Raw genomic sequence first — 22,536 nt, 5'->3', positions numbered from 1 at the left:
GTCGACGGTTGGACTCGATGATCTTAGAGGTCTTTTCCAACCTCAATGATTCTATGATTCTATGATTCTAAGGATAAACAAGGAAGACAGATTGTATCCTATACAGGTATACAATTCAAGAACTCCAAATAATCCACTGTATTCAACATTGTTTAAATGCATGCTTTCTAACACCTCTATGCTTCAATTTGTCCTAATATCCGGATTATTTTTCATATGCGACACGAATCAAAAATGTTAATATAAGCCTGAACATCTCTGTTTCTACCTTATTAAGCTTCATGTAAATGAGCTGAAGTTTTCCATACTGTTCAGCTATCTACAAAATGTGGTTACGGCAAAACAATTTTTCAATGTTTTCAATGTACTTCTGCTTATATACAGGTAATATATGTTTACATACATTAAATACTATATTTATACAATTTAAGCAGTTCTTGCTTTTTTTTTTTTTTTTAACGTTTGAAGAAGGAAGATCGATACTATCACCACTGGCCTCATGAGAATGACCAAATTTTATCATGAAACAAGTCAGTAAGAATCTGCTTTTCAACCTAAATGAGGGACGCTGTAAATTTGTTCCTAAGTCTTCCTCATATATTAAAATTACTTCCGAAATCAAAACATCCAAGCAATGTGAAAGCAGTACACTGTCCTAACAGCCAAGCTACTTCTCTCTGCAGGTAAGTGTCCCAGTACAGAGCCAGAAGTTATTTGACACCATCGTTGGTGACCACCCTCAGGTAACAGCTGTCTCAAAACAATCTGGTTTAAGCCTGTCTAAAAAACAGGCTGTTTAAAAAACGCCATTAATTTCTCCCCCTGAATATGAATGCTTTAGTTCATTAGCTCTAGTTACATGATCACACCATATTTTTGGACAAAATATTCATTGCTTTATGCAATGCAGAAGATGGGACAACACTATAGTGAATACATTCCCAGCTAAAAAACTTAATGTTATATTTTCAGAAGTGGAAGAACGTTTACTGATGAAGTCCAGAAAGGAAAGATGTGAACAAAGAAAACATGCCTTTCAAGATCAAAGCACTGAACGGGAACCCAAAGGAGCTACTACCCCTCCTGGCCCTATGACAAGCTTCCCAAGTAATGCTGGCAAGCCATTTAAAGAAGTTAAAATCCATTTTTTTCTTTTTAAAAAGTCCACTTTTTCATTTTAAAAAAGGGAACTCATGGCACCCTGAGGGACAGAACAGACAAATCTTTTGACCGCAAGAGAATCAAGTGTTTCAATTCTGACAGCCACATTACCAACTCATTCACATTCTCCCTATCTTTGGCCTACAAAAATTCTGAATTTGTAAATATTAGCATTCTAAAACAAACAATCACATACTGTGACGATTAACTAACATTTATAGCAATCAGATGATAATATGTAAGTATTAAGATGAGGAAATCGTCATCATTAATATCCTCAGAGGAGTAATAATTAAACTGCATAGTCATCGCTTCTCTTACCGTATCTTAGCCTTTCACTTCTTTAAGAATGTAAATAAACATAATTTACATATGTAACTGTTATCCAACCACTTATGACACCAGAAAATGTTATTTATTACCTCCTCTTGCTCTTTCAATAGAAAAATAGAATATGCAGTACATTTATAATTTAAAAATTGAATTCAACTGCAGCACAGCAACCTCAGTGAAAACAGATTTTGAGGTATACTTCAACTTATACGAAAAAAGGAAACTTGTAACATATTCCAGATACTCTTGACAAAATTTAACATATTTGTAATACATTTTTTAAATCCTACATAGTTCTCAATTAAAAAGATAAAGAATATGGTATCAGCAGGGGTTTTTTGTTTTGTTTTTGTTTTTAGTATCATGTTAAATTTTTAAACTCACCTTTCCACAACCAAGCTGACAACTTCAGTAAGATCTGGACTTGACACTTGGAGACGTTTCCACAGAGACCACACAAATTCTTTATCAGCCTTAGAAACAGGGAAAAAAAGACAAATATATTAAATGTATGCTATGCCTTTTATAGACGAAAAAGTTATACTGCACATATTCAAAAGACAATTACAAAAAAACCTGTTTTAGTGAGAATTGCCTATAAGTTACTCACTGTCCAGTGAATAAAAAACCCACAGCAAACAGTTCTCTTGAATAAACAAATCTTTAACCATACAGAATTTTGAAGGAAGACAAAGACCTACAATCAACAATAAAAGAGCATGCAACGTGACATAAGGCAGCAGAAATCTACGTTATTCAAACAAGGCTGCCTTTTGCTATATCAATTACTGGTACTTCTACCAGCAGGACACAATTTCTATTAATAAACATTAAGCCTGGAATACATGCTTCAACATTACATTTTACCATATGCAGCTCTTAGATTTTATTTCAACATAGACAGTAAATCAGTCTTCCAACATACGCTCAGCTAACCTACATTATACAAAAGCTTCTGAAAAAATTCTCAAGTGAGAGCAAGAAAACACTGTTCTTTAAAAACACACTGAAGAAAGTTTGTGAAAACTAGATGTCTAAACTAGTTTAGTCTAAACTAAAAGCTTTTTCAGATTTGTATTTTCTACTACACAGAAGTTGTTATTTTGCACTGGTGTATTTTTATTCCAATACAGTTTTATTACTGGAAGCACCAATATTGATGTAGTTATGTTAAAAACTAAAACCATGTGTTAATTATATAAAAATGTTAGGGTTAAAAAAAAAATTATGAAGATGAAAACAAGGAGAACAATAAGAAAGCATATGTACATAAACCATGGACTCGACTAAGACCAAATGTGCTAAAAACAGCCTAATATAAAATTAGAAATTAATAAGCCATAAACATCATATTGGCAGCTAGGTCTATTCAACAGCTAAAAGTCACAGGTGTGCAGCTTAGTCTACCTTTTACTAGTTTTTGAATGTTAAAGAGAAATAGAACTTGCATGAGGACAATACATGACCTAAAAGGAAAACCAACACTATTACAGCTATCCATTTCCCTGCTTCCTTCTTCTCCCAAGCTTCTGGAACCTAACTATCTACTAAGATATCGCAGGTATCATTAGTTAATCAGAACCTTGCTAAAATCGGCTAAACAAACAACACTCTCATCGCTGCACAACTCTTTCTTAATCCTGATTATCAAATAAAACAGAAGACCTGAGTCCCTACCTTCACCTCCACTGTTTGGTTTCTTTGTAGCTTTCCCACTTAATTTCTTCTTTCCCCGATTCCTCATTTTTTATGATTAAGAACAGATTGCACCTTTGGTCACAATACTGTGCACCCATGACTTGAAACAGCTAAAAGCGATTGTCATCTAAGACACAAAACAGCTCAACAGAACTACAAGTTTGAGAGGCCTCACAAGAGCCAATAAAGACCACATACTGTATGATTAGAGTAAATCTCAGGAGTAGAAATTGCTTTTTCGATTTTTACTATCTTTTCTTTTCATTTGCTCCAAATCAGTTTTGCCTTCTAGGAAGCAGGCTTGAGCTTTACGAGCAGTATCAGTTCCAGCGCATGACAATCACTCCATCCTAATGTTTCTCTTTCTTCAGAACAAGACAACAACTATCTTCAATATGAAATCAAAAGATCTCTCTAAAGCTAGCAGACTTTTATCAGGATTTATCAGTGTACTGAGTCTAAATTATTTTATCAAAATTAATACTGTAACAACCAAATACACTGAATTATGTATTTAACAAACTTTAACAATTATTAGATTATAGAAGAAACAGGAGAGATGGTTGTACCTATTTTCTCCATGATCTATGAAGAAAGCCTCAAAGATTTTTTTTTAAAGTTCTGATGTCTTTCCTTCAAATTTAGAAATGCACATATTTTGAATTTTAAAATTGCATAGAGAAGTGAAGCAATGATGAATTTATGAGAAAACATAAGAACAATGCTGAGCAACTGAGAAGTGAGGGGGGTTTTATGATTGCTGGTTTAAAAAATATCTTCTTCTCTTAACTACTGTCATTTCTATTTATCTAATTTATTATCTAATTATTTCATTTACTTAAATCTTTAAATACCATTAAGTTCTTCAATCAAGCAACGAAGAAAACTTTATGGAGATTCGATGCCTTATCAAGGTATTGCTGTAAACCCAGGAAAATTCACCCACATACTGTAAGAATGCACGCCACTAACAAATCTGACTAGCTTTCTGATTGTATTAGAAAGTAAATAAAACAAAGCCTCTGGCCACAAAGATCTTATAATTCAAGACTATTAGCAGCTTATACAAACTGGACTACAGCAGAGTTTGTCTTTCATAAAACCAGAGAATTTTCATCTAACTGCCTTTGTAGGATGTACGCAACTTTTAAAAGTGTTGACAGGGAGACTTCATTTCTGGTATTTCCAAACAAAACCAAGCAATTAACAAAAAACTTCGTGCAGAAAGAAATGGGGCACAAACTGTTCTTTAAAAACCCTTGAAAGGAACATCATCTTTCTCTGACTGAATTGGGCTAGCAGTGTAAGGACTCCTTTCAAAACCAAAAGCGGCCCTGCTGCGTGCAAGCAGAGTAACTAACTGGATTATGATGCACTATGGTGTGTGACCACATTCACTTTTTGAAGAAAGATAACACCAAAACTAAGCCATACATCATATAAATAAGAACTCAAAGGACTTCACATCAGTATCCTGGTCTTTATTCAGTAGAAGTGCTAAAAATAAGTTCACTTTCAGCTAGGAATTAAGTTAAAAGACAAACAGTAAGCATCATATTAATTAGGTTACTCAGTTCAGGCCAAAAAGAAGGCTATCCACCTCTTTAAAAAAAAAAGTACAACCTCTCATTGTGTGCTACCACCTTATGCCACTTATTATCCCGGATTTCTACATATCTAGTCTGAAAGGCTATAAAGTGTGCACTTTTTTCATGTGTCCTCAAAAAAGCCACCATGTCCTGAAAATGCCTTACCATGCCACCTGAAAAGTCGTAACTACAGCTCCTTCTCAGGCAGAAACAGAATGAAAAATAAAAATGCTTTTCAGATTCAGAAGAACTGCAGGCTTCCAAAAAGCATTAGGATCTACATAGAACATGGATTCTGAGTATTTTTAACATCTAAAAGTGTCTGGTATTTATTTTCGGAGCCCAGCAAAGAAAAAACACAAAGCCAAACAAAAACTCACTAAATAACAGCAATGGAAATGTGATTTCTTTTCAATCATTTAGAAGGACAATAACTCAGCAGTTCTTACACTGTAAATGACAGCACTTTGAGTATAAGGAAATCTTTGAACCATAATGGAGGAAATAAACCACTATATCTAATAAACTATGTCTAACTCTAATTTTAAAATAATTTTAATTCCAATCTCTCACTTAATCAGCAACGTGGAGAACAGAACTGAAGTGATAATAGTGCTTGAATATTTTTAATATCTTTAATACACAATTCACTGTGTATATTCACACGAAACTACTTAAAATCACTAACAAATTAGTCTAAGGGCCATGAAGTCATTACAGCACAAAGAAGTCCAAATATAACAAAGTGCCAACAGTATTCCACCTGCAAACACCCAAAAATCTTGAGTCAAACAAACAATCAAAGTTTCTGATGCTGATTTATGAGCTCACGAGCTTCAGTTCAGTTTTGTTTGCCTGTTTAAAGACTTGGATTTGCTTACCATCAGGCTTCCTTCGCTTTTTGCCTTTACTGTCCTGTATACAAAACCACAGAAGTAGCTGTTGGGTTTTCTGCTTATTTATTTATTTATTAGAAGAGCTGAGACACTTGGGCTTCTGCATGACTCCAAGAAGCACTATCAAATATCGTGAGACTCACTACAAGCAGTAGCAGCTGCCTGTTGTCCTACCCTGCAGGTTCCTACACACTCCAGGTCCCAGCTGGGGAACAGCACAAGGCATCGCAAGAAGACAGAACAATGCACAACTTTCAGACACATACTTCTAAGCACAGCATTCTTCCATTACAAAAAATGACAAAAAGGGAAAACTACAATAGCATATACTGAATTGTTCCTAATGAACAAATATGTACAAGATATACATATGTACAATGCAACAAGAGGGAAATGTTCACATCCCTCCCTTGATTTTTGCTGAGTATCCAGCAGGTATTGAGTCTCTGGCAACCTAGTTTCTACCTAAACTTTGCCAAGCTTCCCAGAAATTGACCTTTTGATACTATATAAAATATGAAGTTTCAATGAATGTTGTCTTCCTAATGAGAACACAGGTACTCAGGTACAAATGGTCTTTTAATTGAAAAAGCAGTTCAGATTAACCTTAAAGCACCTCTAACTATTTCACAAACAGATTACTTTCAAAGCTGTCCAAGGAAAAGTAAAATCAACTCCAAATGTACTCATGTCAGTGAAATTGCCACTCCTTACATAACTAAGTTCTGCAACATTTCTGTCTGTAATGAAAGAATGGTAGCGGAAGTAGGAATGAAAAAGCCATCCTAACTTAAAAAGAAAAAAGCTTGCAGTAAGGAATATTGAATGTGAACAGTGTGCACTAAATAAATTTCAAAGAAACAGCTAAACAGAACAGGCTAAGTAGTGTCCATTTTAAAAGGAAAAAAAAAAACAAACCACAAACAAAAACCTTCCCAACTTGTCTGGAAATCGGTGAAAAAAAAATCACTGGAACTTCCAGAACTGCAAAACAATGTCATTTCAATAAATGCTGTGTATTTTTTATGATGGCAGGTGCGGGTATTTAAAGTTACTACTGGAACCTATGAATGAGCACCCACAGAACTATACAGCTATGCAGCAATTTTATCACCACATACTCTAAATCAACAAATGCCTTTCACTGCATATTTGTATTCCTGTAAATGCACACAAAACAAAGCAGCATCCTGCCTAAGTGGCCTTTCTGCCAAAAGAATAAGGACACAAATTATTTAACAGCATCTTCAAATACATGTTACCAGCAAAAGAATAAAACATCACCTGCAATTAAAATTCTGTGAACTTTATTACATAAAAAGAAAGTTTACACAGAAATGTACAAAATTTCTCATTATGACAATAAAACATTAATAAAACATTAGTCAATGAATGGTAAGTTACCATAAAATGTGACTTACTTCTCTTTAACATACCAAACATTTTAATAGCTAAAACTGTTTCATTTGAATCTATAAGTAATTAAGCATTTTGTGCAACAGAATGAGTATTAGCCAGAAATTATTACAGTTTTAAGATGAGAAGAAGTTTAAACAGCCTTTTTAAGCTCTTGGCACAATTAATGGACTTGGTAAGGCTGTTCCCTGAATGGTTTTGGGAGCCAAACAATTTCTTCCAAAAAAGCCCTGCTTAGACTGTCTGAAGTTGGCACAGAAAAACACTACAGCTGTCAAGGCCTGGGATGTATCAATCTTCAGCGTACCCAAGGAACATTCAGCCTACTCAAGTGTATGTTAAGAGCTCAAGAGGTTAGCAAGAGTGTACCTTGAACAGCTGAGAACTTACATACACAAGGCAGCATACAGATGTCATTTGAAAGTTAGTGAAAAATTACTCATTAAAATGAAGATTATTCACAACACATCTAATGTCAGATAGATGCTCATCCTGCGATCAGGTTTGCTCTCCAGAACTAAAGAATTATGCAAGAAAAAAACAGAGCGCACTGTGTATCCCCTGAAAGGTGGGATTTTCCCCCAGCCTACAGTGAAAGTAATTGTAGTTCATCATTAAACAAAGACGTACAGAAATGAAGAGTACCTTAGGCCTTGAACATGTTTTTGCAAAGCAAACTGGATTTTTCTTACTGATTTTTTAACAGCGGCAAGCTCAGAAACAGGGACAAACATAAGATGAGCCACTGACAAAGGTTATATAGCATGACTAGCTACAGCAAAAGTACTTGCTTGCAAGTGAAGTCATGAATTTATTATACCTTAGTGTAAGTCACAAAACACAGAATCCCTCTGGCTTATAAGCAGGGAAAGACAAATATTCTTATTTAAATTAAAACAATTTACTTTCCTTTTGTAAGACAAATCCAAGCATAAATACTGCTCTGGATATTTGATATCAGAAGTATGTAAAACTGTATCAATATTGCAGTTATTTGTCTAATGGAAACTTAAAAGTGACCTAAACATAGAAAGTTTTGAGTATTTTTACACTGCTTTATCAGCAGAGAATTAGCTGGCATTCTTTTAAAGTAATGATACTGAATTGTTATAGGAAAAGCTTTTAAATTAGCAGTGAGAGGAGTACCAAAAACATAAGCAGTATCTCTCTTTTTTTTGCTCACAGGAACTATTCATTCATGAGTTTGGGTATTAAATTTACAGGTAGGTTTAATTTTTGTTTACGTGCCTATCATGCACTGTGTTGAGAACAAGGATAAACTGAAAAGCCTCCTCCTTTAGTGTAAATTCATGTATCAAGCGTCTCAGTTACCTACAGTTTGAAATCAGTAACTCTTTGCTGTTTCATTCAAAGCATGTATTCATTTCAAAGCATGTTAACTATTAGTAGTGTTTCTATCATACATTAAATTTTTATAGCATTACAAATTATTATTTACTAATTAGGTAGATACCATCTTCTGAAATCTGGGAGAGAACACCCCCAGAACAGAAAAAAAACCAAAACAAACAAACAAACAAAAAACCACGCTTCCCACCCCCCACACCCAATAATTACTAGAAAAGCACAGGACACAAATTCTCATTTTAGTTTTTTAATCCGTAGATACCCCCAAAAGGGAAAATGGAACAGTTGTGAGGACAGAGGGAGCTATTGGTTTACAGTTAATTTTTAGTAAGAACTCTATAATAGTCAGATACTGATAACTTTCTGTATTATGAAGTGAATATTTCAATACAAAGTGAAATACACATGACTGTCAGGCTGGAAGAATTCGTATGGAAATGCAAAACACTATACAGAATTGAGAAAAAAAAAACAAAACCATGAAATAACATGGCTGGTATAAGCATTGAAACATGTGCAAGAAAACTGTTAATATGGATTCTTTTAGACACCCCTAACATCTAGTATACTTCTGACTAAAGAGCTCAAGCCTTTAATCAAGCTGACGTATACACTTTACATGCAAGTGACAGAGTTGCTTCTTGATGTCTCACAAGACTTTTAAACTTACACTGTTGTATGCTGCCAGTGCAGACTCTCTTGATCCTGCTGTGCCAGTGTTTCTTTGTGATTTCCAGTCACGTATTATACTCCTAAATAAGAGGTATTCTCTCTACAACCCACCCAGTCCTGCTGAATGGTCACAGTACAGAGTACTCCTACACTTTACAGAACCTATCTTTGAGATGCTACGCTTTTCAACAACCTAAAAAGTCCCTAGAAGATAAGACTGATCAGTACCTCACAAGAAAACTTAGTGCCTTATATGCACCAGGCTCTAAAGATAATATTAGATTATTTTCAAGTTCAGAAGTCACTCACAGTATGCACTGTTACGTCTAATTGCCAGGCAGAGATTGTAAGAAGGCTGTATGTGACCCAACTAGATTGATAGCTTCAAAATAGATGCCATCAGCAAGCAAGTGTATCTTCCCCAGCTCCTTAATGCTGCAGTATAAGGGGTATGCAACCAACATGTAATTTTATGATACCTGAAAAGTAGTTCAACATATCTTCCAGCCATAATTTTCTTTTTAAAGAATTTCCTGTTACCTTGCCTCTGTTGGTAGTTTTGGCAACAAAGATACCTTTGAATCAAAAATGGGAAAAGATAGTATACTGCTTTACTTACACATATATGTAGAATATAAAAAATTGTGTATAGATAAATATACACATACCCTCTCCCTCAAGAGATTGCATCCTTACTCAGAACTCTGTTGAAAGCAAACAGGCACCATAAAAATAATGTTATCATGTTACAATGTTGATACAGTAATAGTGGTCTAAGCAAAAATACTACACGACATACTAAAAGATGCTGTCATTACACACGATTTCATAAACGGACTCTCAGATTAGTCCATCAGTGTGACAAAGACAGCAATGCACTTAACTGAATAATTTTATTACACATTTTTATTTGACATAAATAACTGACTCATTATGGCATCGATGGACAAGAAATACAAGATATTTCTTGGCCTTCATGACATAGTCAGTGAATTAACACCACAAAAGTTAGATCAGTACCATCACAGGAGGACAGGACAGAAATAAACATGCATTAAATGGTAGAGAAAAGTTATCAGATAGACATGGACCTACAACACACAATGCCACCCTCACTGAATAGCTAAAAGTAAATTACTTCCTTTGCTCTTTGGTGAAGCACAGTTAGGATGCTCTGCATGCCTTCATTCACTGGTACAGACATTACACCAACAATTGCTTCTTTCCGAGTGCTCAATGTTGAAAACTCAACATTTGGTTGATGTAAGAACTGTTTTTGAAGAGGAGAGGATAGGAGAAAGCGAAGGGTTCAGATCCAGAGGTAAGGGTTTGCTTTAATCCCTTTACAGATCAAGGATAGGATAACTCATCTGTGAGTTTTCGTTTCAAGCTGTAAGTATCTAAACTACTTCAATTAAAACTAACCATAGTCATTGAAGTAATTTGGATGGAAGATGAAAATTCATGTCCTGTTCCATTCTGTGCAAGTCACATAACTGCTTTCTGGAAGTGCTACAATTCTGAGAGTTATTTTAAGACTCCAATCACTTATTTGAGAGCACAGGATAATCTAAAAGTTTCAGCATAGGCCTCAATCTTTGTTTAAATATAATGCTCTGGATTAATACAATCATAATGCGTTTGTGATTTTCAATGCATTCGAGAATACAGGAATGCACAAGTAGTTTTATTTTATAGACAATATAACCATATGCACACATCTGGGTATATTCACTCTGAATTACCATGACTAATCAAGTAGAATTTGGGTCCTTCGTGTCAACTCTGCCTGAAATGACTTAGTACTTTTCAAATCCTGTGAAATTGCAGACAAATAGAAGATATGCAAATATTCTCCTAAGTCATGAGCTAAACAGTACCTGAAATAGTTGAAACAGTGAACACTTAGTAACAACAAAGAACAAGATTATCTGAAGTCATTCTCGTAAGAACAGCATACCTCCTCCTGAACCAAAATACAGTTTGACAGGAAAACCAGACCTGCTACAGCCATTCTCCTCCGGGCTGAATCTGTAACTACGTGGTAAACGTAGACATCTCAGCATGTTCTAGAGGCATCCTCAGTGCAGCTGGAAAAATTACAAGCAAGAGCCTACTTCTCTGCACGTAAAATGCAATTTCCTTTATTGAGAAACAGCAATGTTTTGTTGTTCCCATAAAAGGCACCTTTTCACTCATGCCTATCCCACAGCAGTCAGGTGAAGTCCCTTGTGACTGGAGGAAAGGGAATATTGCACCCTTTTTTAAAAAGGGTAAAAAGGAGGACCCTGGGAACTACCAAGCAGTCAGCGTCACCACAGTACCCAGTAAAATCATGGAATAGATCCTCCTGGAAGCTACGTCAAGGCATATGGATGACAAGGAGGTCATCAGAGACAGACAATGGGGCTTCACCAAGGGCAAATCATGCCTGACTAATCTAATGGCCTTATACAATGGAGTGATTGCATCAGTGGACAAGTGAAGAGCTACAGATGTCATCTACCTAGACTTCTGTAAAGCCTTTGACACAGTGCCCCACAACATTCTTGCTACTTCATTGGAGAGATATGGGTTTGATGGATGGACTGCTAGATGGATAAGGAATTGGCTGGATGGCCCTGTCCAGAGAGTTACAGTTAACGGCTCAATGTCCAAATGGAAACCAGTAACAAGTGGTGTCCCTCCAGGGTCCATACTGGGACCAATACTATTTGATACCTTCATAAATGACATAGACAGTGGGATTGAGTGAATGCACCCTCAGCAAGTCTGCAGGTGACACTAAGCTGAGTGGTGCAGTTTCTACACCAGTGGGAAAGGATGCCATCCAGAGGGACGTTGACAGGCTTGAGGAGTGGGTCCATGCAAACAAGGCCAAGTGCAAAGTCCTGCAACTGCATCAGGGCAATCCCCAATATCAATATAGACTGTGGGATGAATTGATCGAGAGGACCCCTGTGGAGGAGGACTTGGGTATGTTGGTGGATGAAAAACTGGATATGAGCCAGCAACGTGCACTTGCAGCCCAGAAAGCCAATTGTATCCTGGGCTGCATAAAAAGAAACATGGCCAGCAGGTCAAGGGAGATGATTCTCCCTCTCTACTCTGCTCTGGTGAGACCCTACCTGGAGTACTGCACCCAGCTCTGGGGACCTCAGCACCAGAAAGACATGGCCCTGTTAGCACAGGTCCATAGCAGGGCCACGAAAATGATCAGAGGGCTAGAACACCTCTCCTGTGAAGAAAAGTTGTGAGAGTTGAGGCTGTTCAACCTCAAGAAGAGAAGGCTCCACAGAGATCTTATTGCAGGTATTGACCTAAAGGGGTATAAACAAAGACAGAGAGACTTTCTACGAAGGCCTGTAGTGACAGGAGAAGGGGCAACAGTTTTAAACTGAAAGAGGGTAGATTTAGATTGGACATAAGTAGGACATTTTTTATGATGAGGGTGGTGGGGCACTGGAACAGGTTTGTGGATGCCCCACCATTGGAAGTATTCAAAGTCAGGTTGGACAGGGCTTTGAGCAACATGATCTACTGAAAGACATCCCTGCACGTGGCAGGGAGGTTGGACTGGATGATCTTTAAAGGTCCCTTCCAATCCAACAATTCTATGACTCTATCCTCTCTATACCAAATTTTAGATTCCCACTCACATGCTGGGGGCAATTTGAAATATTCGCACACAGACATACTGTGAATAGGTAACTACTTTAGTAAGTGCAAAAATACATTTTTTTAATTTAAATCTCACTCTCAGTTCATCTTCAGTTTTACTCAAATATTCCAAACAAGTATTTGTCAGAAAGAATGAACAGGTATGCAAAAATTCATTCTAGTTAGCTAAAATTGGTCAAAAGTAAAAAAAGCAAAAGAAAATAAACAAACTTAGCTATTCAACAATGCTACTTCTGTCTATAATACATAAAGAGTAAGGCCTTTATTAACAACACCTGTACTAATCAGACTCATGTGATTTAGACTCCTTATGGCAAAATATAAGAGTATAAAGTAACAAAAAAAACCACCCAAAGCACTAAACAGCTGGCATCCCTTGGCACCAATAAATATGTGGTCTTGGCTTAACCACTAATAAAAGAAATTAGTATTTAATGAATGGGAGCATTAAACACTTTGCCCCATTTCAAAAGAACACTATGGATATCAAAATTCATCCAGAAGAAATACTAACGCACTCAAATTCTCATACTGGTAGTTCACAACCATTTAAATTTTGGTCACAAAGTCAGAAGAATAAGAACCAAGTTGATATAAAAACACATCGCTAAGGAAGAACTATGGCTTTTTTAATTTAATATTGGTTTCAATTCTCAGCTATTGATTTAAAAACATTTCTAATATGTACAAGCAACATGCATCTCAAATAGGTATTCATGTATCATGAAAGAATGCAATGTTTTGTTTTGTTAATATATTTTTCATATTTACTTGTAAATAAAGGGGGGGGAGTGTTAAAACTACTTATAAATCAATGTTATGATGGCTACAGTAGATTTTCAGTGGGTGTCTGCGACAGACGCGACTAACTATTCAGCTCCTGTCTCAGCCCACCAATTTCTACAATCTAACTATACATTGTATCAAGATTTATCTCCTACCCCCATTGGAATAAAGCTCACATTGGTAAGAGAACTGTTGCAACATGATGACCCAAGACAATTGCTAAAACAAATTCGGAACAACGGACGAAGAACCCTGATTACCGTCCATTATGATGCAGAGAAGATACACCATGTCCTAGAAAGACTGAAGAAAGATGGAGAACATCACTGGTGGGAAACTCTTTTTGGATGGTCACCAACAGCAACTGGAATTTTGAATTCGATGCTGCATCCAGTTGTAGTTTTTTTAGTTTTGACCTTATTATGTTTATTGCTTATAATAATTCTGTATATCAAAGTTTGGCAAAAGATGAAACAAATTACATCAATCCAACATGTAAAACATATACAATCAACTGATTCTGTATGAGAAATGGTATATAACTAGCATTAATTGTGGCACTCAAACTAAACAGCTTATCAAATAATTGGACTCTTACCACTGATCTGCAATATGCCGCATATTTATGACATAGAGGCAAGAGGTAACCGTACTACCACTCTATGAGTTGATCAAGCAGATTAATGTAGTCATGGGGTGGAGTGTGACAGATGCACGCGACCCTTTAACCAAACTAACAGTAGTTTGGTACAGGCTCCAAAGGAGGTAAAGACCTGAGCCGTAGCTGGGCCAAGAACTCTAGTTTCAATCTGTTCTTTAAAAGCCCAAGAAGGAGCAGAGTGACACAGTGATCATCGATGCATATGAGCTTGGAACACCAATCATGCAATTAACACATGAATAGCGGGGTGGCTTTACCAAGACTCATTTACCACAGAACAAAGAAAGTTGTGGATACGAGGAGTCCCATGCATACCTTTTCCATCGCATGGAAATTTGACTACAAGCCAACCACATTATTCCATAAATATGACAGCCTAAGTGAGCCTTCTTTGAGCCCTCCCTGCTAGGCAGCGAGGCTGCATGGCAGTGATCTCCCCTTGAGATGGGACGCCTCTCAAGGTTGCCCTCGAGGCAGAGGGACCTTTTACCAACAGCAGATCTTTGGTAAGTGACTGGCAGCATGCTGAATTAATACTAATGAAACATCACTAAACCATGTAGCTATTAAATATTAATTACTATAAACTTTATAGATAATTCCGTTAGACATAAACCGTTGTCCAAGTCTGAGACTAAGATTGGACCTAGCCACACCTAAGCTCCATCAGGAGTTTAGAAGGCAGGGGGGTGCACTCTGAACCTTGTGACTCAACAGGAGTGTCTTTCTTACTCATCTCCAGTCTCTGTGTGAATCATTCTAACTCGATTCTCACTCAATTTTCCTTTGTATGCTTCTTCCATGAAGTGATTAATAAAGTGAGCCTTGCCATCAAACTTATTGAACCTTGGTAAACCACCGTTAAACTTTGTTAAATTCCACCAAATTTATTGAACCCTGTCAAATTATTATTCTACCTCAATAAAACATATTGCTGCTTCTCTCTTTTGAGTGAGGTACATTCTACTCTTTCACGACTGTGTCCTGGATATTAAATTGGTCCAGAATGAAAGAATGTATCTGTTTTTCCAGGCAATGAAATATTTTTCATGAGAAGAGTTTGTTATAGCAATCCTATCTGTTATTAATGCTAGTGATACTAAATAGAATATTTTACATCCTTCCCTGACCCACAAAGTGATCAAAACAAGACAGTCCAGCTGTCCACAAAGTACTGTTCTTTTTCTGCAAACACAGTATGAAGTAAGACATGAAGACCAGAACAGGTCTATGCACAGCTTTTCACAGTAAGCAGGAAACATAAAACATGAAACAAAGCCAGCAGCAGCTGAAGCCCCTGTCACTCCACTTTCCACAAAATAACAGCCCACCTTCCTTGTTCCTCTTCTACCCAAAAATGCTTATGGATACACATAGTCCACTCTTACAGACTTCCCTCCAATCCCCGACAATGAAGAAAAGCAACAGTAACGGCAACTACAGGAAGATCTCTTTCTTCCCCATTTGTATTTATCACCTTTTGACGGGAACTGTGGAAATTCTATTGGCAAATTTGCTGCAGCAGAACACTTATATACAGATTACTGATCAGTTCGTAACTTTTTGACTAATGGAGAATTTCTGGTTTTAATCTATAAAGTGCATTTGTAAACTGAAAACCATAAACAGCAGTATGGTTTCTTTTACTAAACATTATGGTCTGCAGACCGCTGGTGGCTGACAGACTGTACCTTCTGAGTCAGGGGTATAAACTGTGCAGAGTACCACACAACGGTGTACTCTGGAGATACCTGTTACCTAGTCACAGCTAGATACACCTATAAATTCCTAACATAGCAAAGCAATAAGCATTATAACCATCATTGACTGGAAAAGCACATGGGCTAGAGAAGATAACACTAACAAGAGCTCCCTAAAAACAGTATATAGAACTGCAGAAAAAAGACAGGGTATTCAGTTTTTGCAGAACCACAAAGTTAGAACGGAAGTCCTCAATTAGGAAAATACCACCTTATTTTAGCAATGAAAGATGCCATGTTACCTATGAAATCAAAGCTGCAATGAGTAAAATGAAGACCGTTGGGTTTTTAAACTAATAATGGGTAAATTGTTAAGACACTTGCTTGAACCCAAAACAGCACTTTCAGCAAATAAAGAAAGAGAGCCTAGGCTGGAAAATATGAAATGAAGCTAATCAAACAAAAGTCCTTTTGTGAATATCACCAACAGCATAAGTAAAAACAGAGTACATGTGCTTGCTTCTTCCAACTCTCCCCATTCCCAGCAACATAAGACACTCAACTGGATGTGGAAAATGCAGTCTCAAATCACAGTGTCTTGTTCAAAGCGAGGATTTGATGAAGTTTCCCACCACAGGATACTTTAAAAAACTTTTCCTGCCTTTTTAGTTATAGAATAGGGAGCATGAAAATGTCTGTAGTTCAGCAGTTAAGAGACTGAGAGCTAGGACACCACATACCTTCTGTTTTAGGAATGTGCATTATTTTGCACCAAATGAAATATCTTTTACAAAAAAAAAAAAAAAAAAAGGACTGCAAGAAACCAACCACAAAATATGCTATAAATCAATTCTTAAAATATAGAGTCACCAGGTGGTTTAAAGAAATACACAAGGTTAAAGAGAAGGCACATGAAAGCTGAAGAAAAATACTCTTGGCCCAGAAACTCCACTCACAGAATGAGCTTCCAGAGATACAGCAAATCATTCCCCTCAGAAAAAAATAGCAACAAACCACCCTGATTTCCTTTACCAGGAGCAACTATGCTTGCAAAAACAGCACCTCCATCTGCCCCCAAAAAATACAGAATCACAGGAGAAAATGAGACGGGGGTAAAACAGACACCAGATCTTTTAAACACCAAGCAGAGCCAAAAACTCCAGGAGTAATAAGAACATAGGTGTTGAAGATTTTCCATGCAAGGGTCTTGAGATATTTAGGTGGTAGGCAGCAGCATAAAACCCTAAAATAGAATGCAGCAGTTAAAGAAAGTAACAGAGACGAGATGTGTCATAACTTACTGTTGGACCTTTGCCTTTCCACTGCTCCCCAACAATGTTGAGCCAGTCACAGAAATGGAACAACAAGGTCCCAAAGGAAACAAAAAATAAGAAACAATAATCCATGTTTCCCTTGCAGTTGTTTCCGGGAAAATTACTCAATTACTCAAGTAATTCTCAAGTAAAATTAGAAGAAGGGGAGCACTGAAATTAAAAGTCATTTATTAAGTGATTATCAAAATAATTATACAATGCTCTACTGCAGACACAACAATAACTTTCCCAAAACAGTATAATACAGAGGCAAACATGCTTTAGATTTATTTTTTACTTTCTCAGCTTTATACAAGTCTCCTTAATAGACTTTGGGAGCTTTGGACTATTTTCTTAATTTGGCTTTCTCATTTTTGTGAATTCCATCACAGAATTACAAGACAACATCAGTTTTTGCAGAGTGACTGCAACAAAATTGTTGCGCTTCTAACAGGCCTGCCTCCAAGATCTCGATTATGATTCAAGCTCCCACAATGTTTTTAGGAGTATTAAAGAAAATACCAAATACTGCAAATATCAGCTGCCGAGATCAAGACTTACCAGCAGAATCTTAGCTTTAGAAAAGAATGGAGAAAAAAAAAAAGGAAACATCAAAATACCATATTTGGCTCTGTCGGCACCTTTACTTGGTGGGAAGTGTTACCTTAAAAGACAGAAGAAACATGAAGAAGAAAAAGAACCTAGGTTTGAACATAAATGCCACCATCCCAGATAAGAAAAAAGGGTCAGCTACTCCAGGATCCTGTAGCAGAAAAGAGACAACAGCCAAAAGTAGATGCCTGGAACACCTGTGGTTAGAGCAAAGCTAGCATGCACAACACTTCCACTAAGACTCAGGAGCTTCATTAGCCAGAGGTGGCTTCCATATATTTAGCCAATGGACTCTGTATCATCAACGGACTCCAGTTCCCAGCAAAGAGACTTTGTTTCAGAAGTGCAGTTTATATGACAGCGAATATAACAGTCCAAGGAGGTGTGGAGAAGTAGAAAAGAAACTTGGCATATTTTATTCAGGTGCTAGATAACTGTTGGCTATATACATCTCTATTTCTATAACCCTGTTTAGTGTTCCCTAGAACCAATTAAAACTTTCAGCCTAATTCATTTGATAAATGGGTTGGTTTTTTTCTTTGGAAAAAAAATACCCAAAAGGCTAATACCTAAACAAATACTCAAGGCTTATCTTTAGTTCTGGTACACTGTTAAACTATTAAACTAGATTTCAGTTGGGAAGTCTGTTTTGGAAATGCAGTTTATTACATTCACAGACACATTCTCAGAAGGAAAAAAAAAGTAGGCAATTTTGTCCAGTTGCTGGATTAAAAGCTAACACCCTCTCACTAGTGTCTTTTTTAAAGACATTTACATAACATTTCTATCCAAATGCCTGCTAAGGTAGTCTTCAAAAGATATAACCCTACCCAACAGCATAAAACGTAAGACAAGGAAAATCTTAATAGAAGCTGAAACACTTTTACCGTGAGGGTCTTTACACACTGGCACAGGTTACCCTGCGGGGCTGCAGAGTGTCCTGCCATGGAAATACTCAAAACCTGACGGGACACTGTCCTGGGCAACCTGCTCTAGGGTGGGGTGGAATAGATGCTCTTAAGAGGTCCCTTCCAATAGGGGAAGTTTCACAATTCTGAGACCCAAAAACGTTAGGTGACAACGTAAGACAAGAACGAAAGAAGATCTTACATCCAAATGAAATTAAGGAAATCCCAGCAGATGAAATATAATTCAACTAAAGGAATTAGTTGGTCAGTAGAAACTTTGTATTTCAACTGTGAAGAAATTAGAAAAGCACATTAACATTGCCCATATATACTTATGCTTTCACACTGCTTGTCTTTGCACAAAGTTTTCATATGAAGTATGAACTTAAAATGGATTAACCACCCCTGAATAATTTTAACAGTTGACTTTTAAACCAGCTGAAGAATTTTAGTGAAGCCTATTTTAGTTCCCATACAAACTCAGAGTAACTTCACAAAACTTCAGAAAAGGTTAATTATTTTAGATAAATCCTACTTTGGAAAAGCTGCATAATTGACTAGGTTATCACGCCTTTTACTTATTAAAATCTGTTTTCCCCTTTCTTTACATAACATACGCATGCCTAAACATGTCTCTGTACATTTACTGATGGATTAGTAAAATGGTAAAGCATGTAGATGTCTCTACTCAGTGCTTTCAGAGAAGAATCTCTGCTTATAGATTACTGCTTCACTTTTCTTTTTATTTTATTAATAACCTGAAATAAGTCCTGAATACATGCATCCCCTGTTGTTAGAAGGATGGTATGTATTGGATTCTACCTAGAGCTGGAGAGATTACAGCAGAACACTGACTGGGTTCCGTTTTCAAATATAGGAACTATCATGTTCTTTTTCGCTTGCTTCCCTCCCAGAAAACTATCTGATCCGATACAAGATGAAGATACAAGAATGGCAGGATAATATGCATGACACTTAAAAGAAATACATTTAAAAGTATTTTCTGGTCGCTGACTTCAAAATGATTGGAATGGGTTCATCAAGGAACAAGGAGAAATGCACATGTAATTGCATGAATCTAAAGGGAAAATCAGATACTTAACTACAATTTGTGTACATCAAGTTACATTATCAAAGTGATTAGAAATTCAAATTTGTACTGTTTACTTCAAAGTTTCTATTATTTATAATGCTCTTCAAAAATATTTCATGCTACTAGGTTTTAGTAATATATAATTTATGTTCAACTAGCAAATGAGCAGAGCACAGGGCCTTCCTCCTGCCTCCACCAAATTTTGTCTGATACTGCAGATCTGCATACCGAGAAGAGAAAACTAACCAAATTATCATTATAAAGAGTTTTCTAAACTTCTCCCACAAGACATTTAACATATCCCCAAACCATTCATTGTTCAGTATTTCTAAACAGGATTTTTATTGACAGTTCCGTCTCCCCGTAGTTCTCCTATGCAACAAGTTTTTGCAAGAAGTCTGGATTCTACCCACAGCAGAAATCCAATGCCAATTACCAGATGTACGAAAGCTGCTTGAAGCAACAAACCGCTACCTCTAATGCAGATGCTATTTTCTGTTCACAGCTATGCCTACGTCAGCCCAGGCCTTTGTGGATTTAACCAGACCGTGTCCCACAAGAAAATACTGTTTTGGCTATCAGGAAGCAAGTGAGAAAGCAACCAGAGCACTGGATGTCACCTTCCTCTCTGCCATATCCTTCAGGTGTAAACCACTTGTTTGGCAGAGAATTAGCGCAGATTTCTATGACAAGACCTCATATTACCAACATTTTGTTATTTTCATGAAACATACCCAAACATAAGTGATGAAAGACTAATTAGAAAAAATGAGGGAAGTGTACCTGTGAAGGAGGTCACAGGGAGATAGCCTGGGGGAACTTTTAAAAGTACAACTGTAATTATTCATAAAGCCCTCCCTCTCAGGAGCAGCTTGGATATACCTAATCCCGCTGCAAGGTAGGGGGAGAGATTAAATGACCCCTAAAGGTTCCTTCAAGACCTACATTTCTATAAAACCCCTTCATTTGTTCATTTTTCCAGGAGTTGCATAAGGCAGCACGTCAGTACCCTTGCCATTACACATCAAGCAAATAAACGGTGGCTTCCTGTGGAGGGGAAGGAAAAAAAAAAAAGCTTTCAGGCCAGGTGCTTGCTTCCCCCCGGGGCCCCCGCCGCGGCGGCCACCCGGCTCTCCTACCCCACACGGCCGGGCGCCCGGGGCCCTACTCCCCCCCTTGCCCTCCGGGTCCGACGGAACCGGGACGCGAACGCGTGTCCCCATGAGGGACGGAGCGCTTCCGAGCTGTGGGCAGGAGAGGCCTCCCGGAGGGCGGGACGTGCCCGCCCGATCCCAGCCGCGCCGCTCCGGGGTGCCCCTCACCGCCGCGCCCCCACGGGCCGAGGGCGGAGGGCGGGACGTGCCCGCCCGCCGCGCCGCTCCGGGGTGCCCCTCCGCGCCCGGCCCCCACGGCGAACGTCCAGCGACTGCTGCCACACGAAAGGAGCGCCCCCCCCCCCCCCGCCCCGGGGGGCCCCCCCCCCCCGCCGCGCCCGGAGGGGACGGCCCCGCTCTCAGGTACCTGGCAGCGGCCCAGCTCCTCCGCCAGACTCCGCAGCTCTTCCTCCAGCTCTGCCACCCGCGGTGCCGCCGCCTCCGCGCGCCCCGAAGCCATCGCCGGCGTCGTGGTGGAAGCCTCTCGCCCCCTACGCAGGGGCGGCGAGGAGAGAAGAGGGTCCGTGCCTGGCGGAGGGGGTGCGGAAAGCCCTCGCTCGCCCGCCCGCTCCTGAGGGAAAGGGGAGAGAAACGGTGCTGTGAACCACACAAACGAAAACTTTCCCCCTCTCAGCTGCACTTACCGCGCGGGCGAGCGCCGGAAACCGCAGGGAAGGAGGACGCGGTGCAATGACGTCAGCGCAACTGCTACCCCGACAAAGAGAAGGGGCGAGAGGCAGGTTTGAATTTGCCCGCCCGAGCGGCAGGGCCGCGCGTGCGCCGTGCCTGAGGCGCCGCCTGCTTCCCGCGCGAGCCGCGGCCGCTGCGGCAGCGCGGGGAGCCGTTGGTTTTAACGGCCGTCCTTGTGTCCCTGAGTGCCGCACGCAGGGACGACTGGGTGCTCGATCTCGGTGTAGGGGATATAAAAGCAGTATGCTCTTCACTGGCAGGGGCTGGCACCTTGGAAGGGCAAGCTGTGTGAGCACCTGCCGAGGGTGGTATTTCAGCCTTATTTTTTCCTCACGATATAGGAACAGCTACTGCCTAGCCAAGGTGCTGAGCGCAGGATTTTGCAAATCCTCGGAATCCAGCAGATTTCTGCCCTTCTTGAGCCGTCGGAACACCTAGGGTTGTCTCACATCTCTGTTGTGATACTACAGATTTGCATATGAACTGTTCAAATATCTATGGGTGTTCTGCTGTGGGGTACTGAGGCTCCGGCATATTCTAGCTTAGTAAGATGTAGCATGCCTTTTTGGACTTTTTCTTTTCTTTTCTCTGAATTAGGTACTAACATTTGCTGGACAAGAATCAGAAACCTGGTTTTAGAGTAGGTCTTCATAGTGCTTTAGGAAGCACAAGCAGCCAAACTGTCTCTCACACAGGAAGATTATTCAGATTTATTATTTCCAGAGTTGGATTTGAGAGCCTACAACTGAAAGCTAAGAAAGGTGTGGAAGATCTAACTGTTACAGTGCATGAAATATTTGAGCTG

General features: G+C 38.6%; 1 protein-coding gene across 1 annotated transcript in view; it reads right to left on the bottom strand.

Annotated features, from left to right (window-relative positions):
* CNTLN (centlein) overlaps positions 1–21,501 on the bottom strand; it is a 217,583-nt gene extending 196,082 nt beyond the window's left edge. The window contains exons 1-2 of the mRNA XM_019470756.1: positions 21,409–21,501; positions 1,879–1,967 (exon numbers count right to left, since the gene is read on the bottom strand). Of these exons, the coding sequence (XP_019326301.1) occupies positions 1,879–1,967; positions 21,409–21,501 (182 nt within the window). The remainder of the gene's footprint in view (positions 1–1,878; positions 1,968–21,408) is intronic.
* Between the last annotated feature and the right edge of the window lie 1,035 nt (positions 21,502–22,536).

This window comes from Aptenodytes forsteri, unplaced genomic scaffold (assembly GCF_000699145.1).
Source record: "Aptenodytes forsteri isolate BGI_AS27 unplaced genomic scaffold, ASM69914v1 Scaffold46, whole genome shotgun sequence".
In the NCBI taxonomy this organism is placed as follows: Eukaryota; Metazoa; Chordata; class Aves; order Sphenisciformes; family Spheniscidae; genus Aptenodytes; species Aptenodytes forsteri.
The sequence above is the reverse complement of the archived record's forward strand: the minus strand, read 5'-3'. Positions and strand labels throughout refer to the sequence as shown.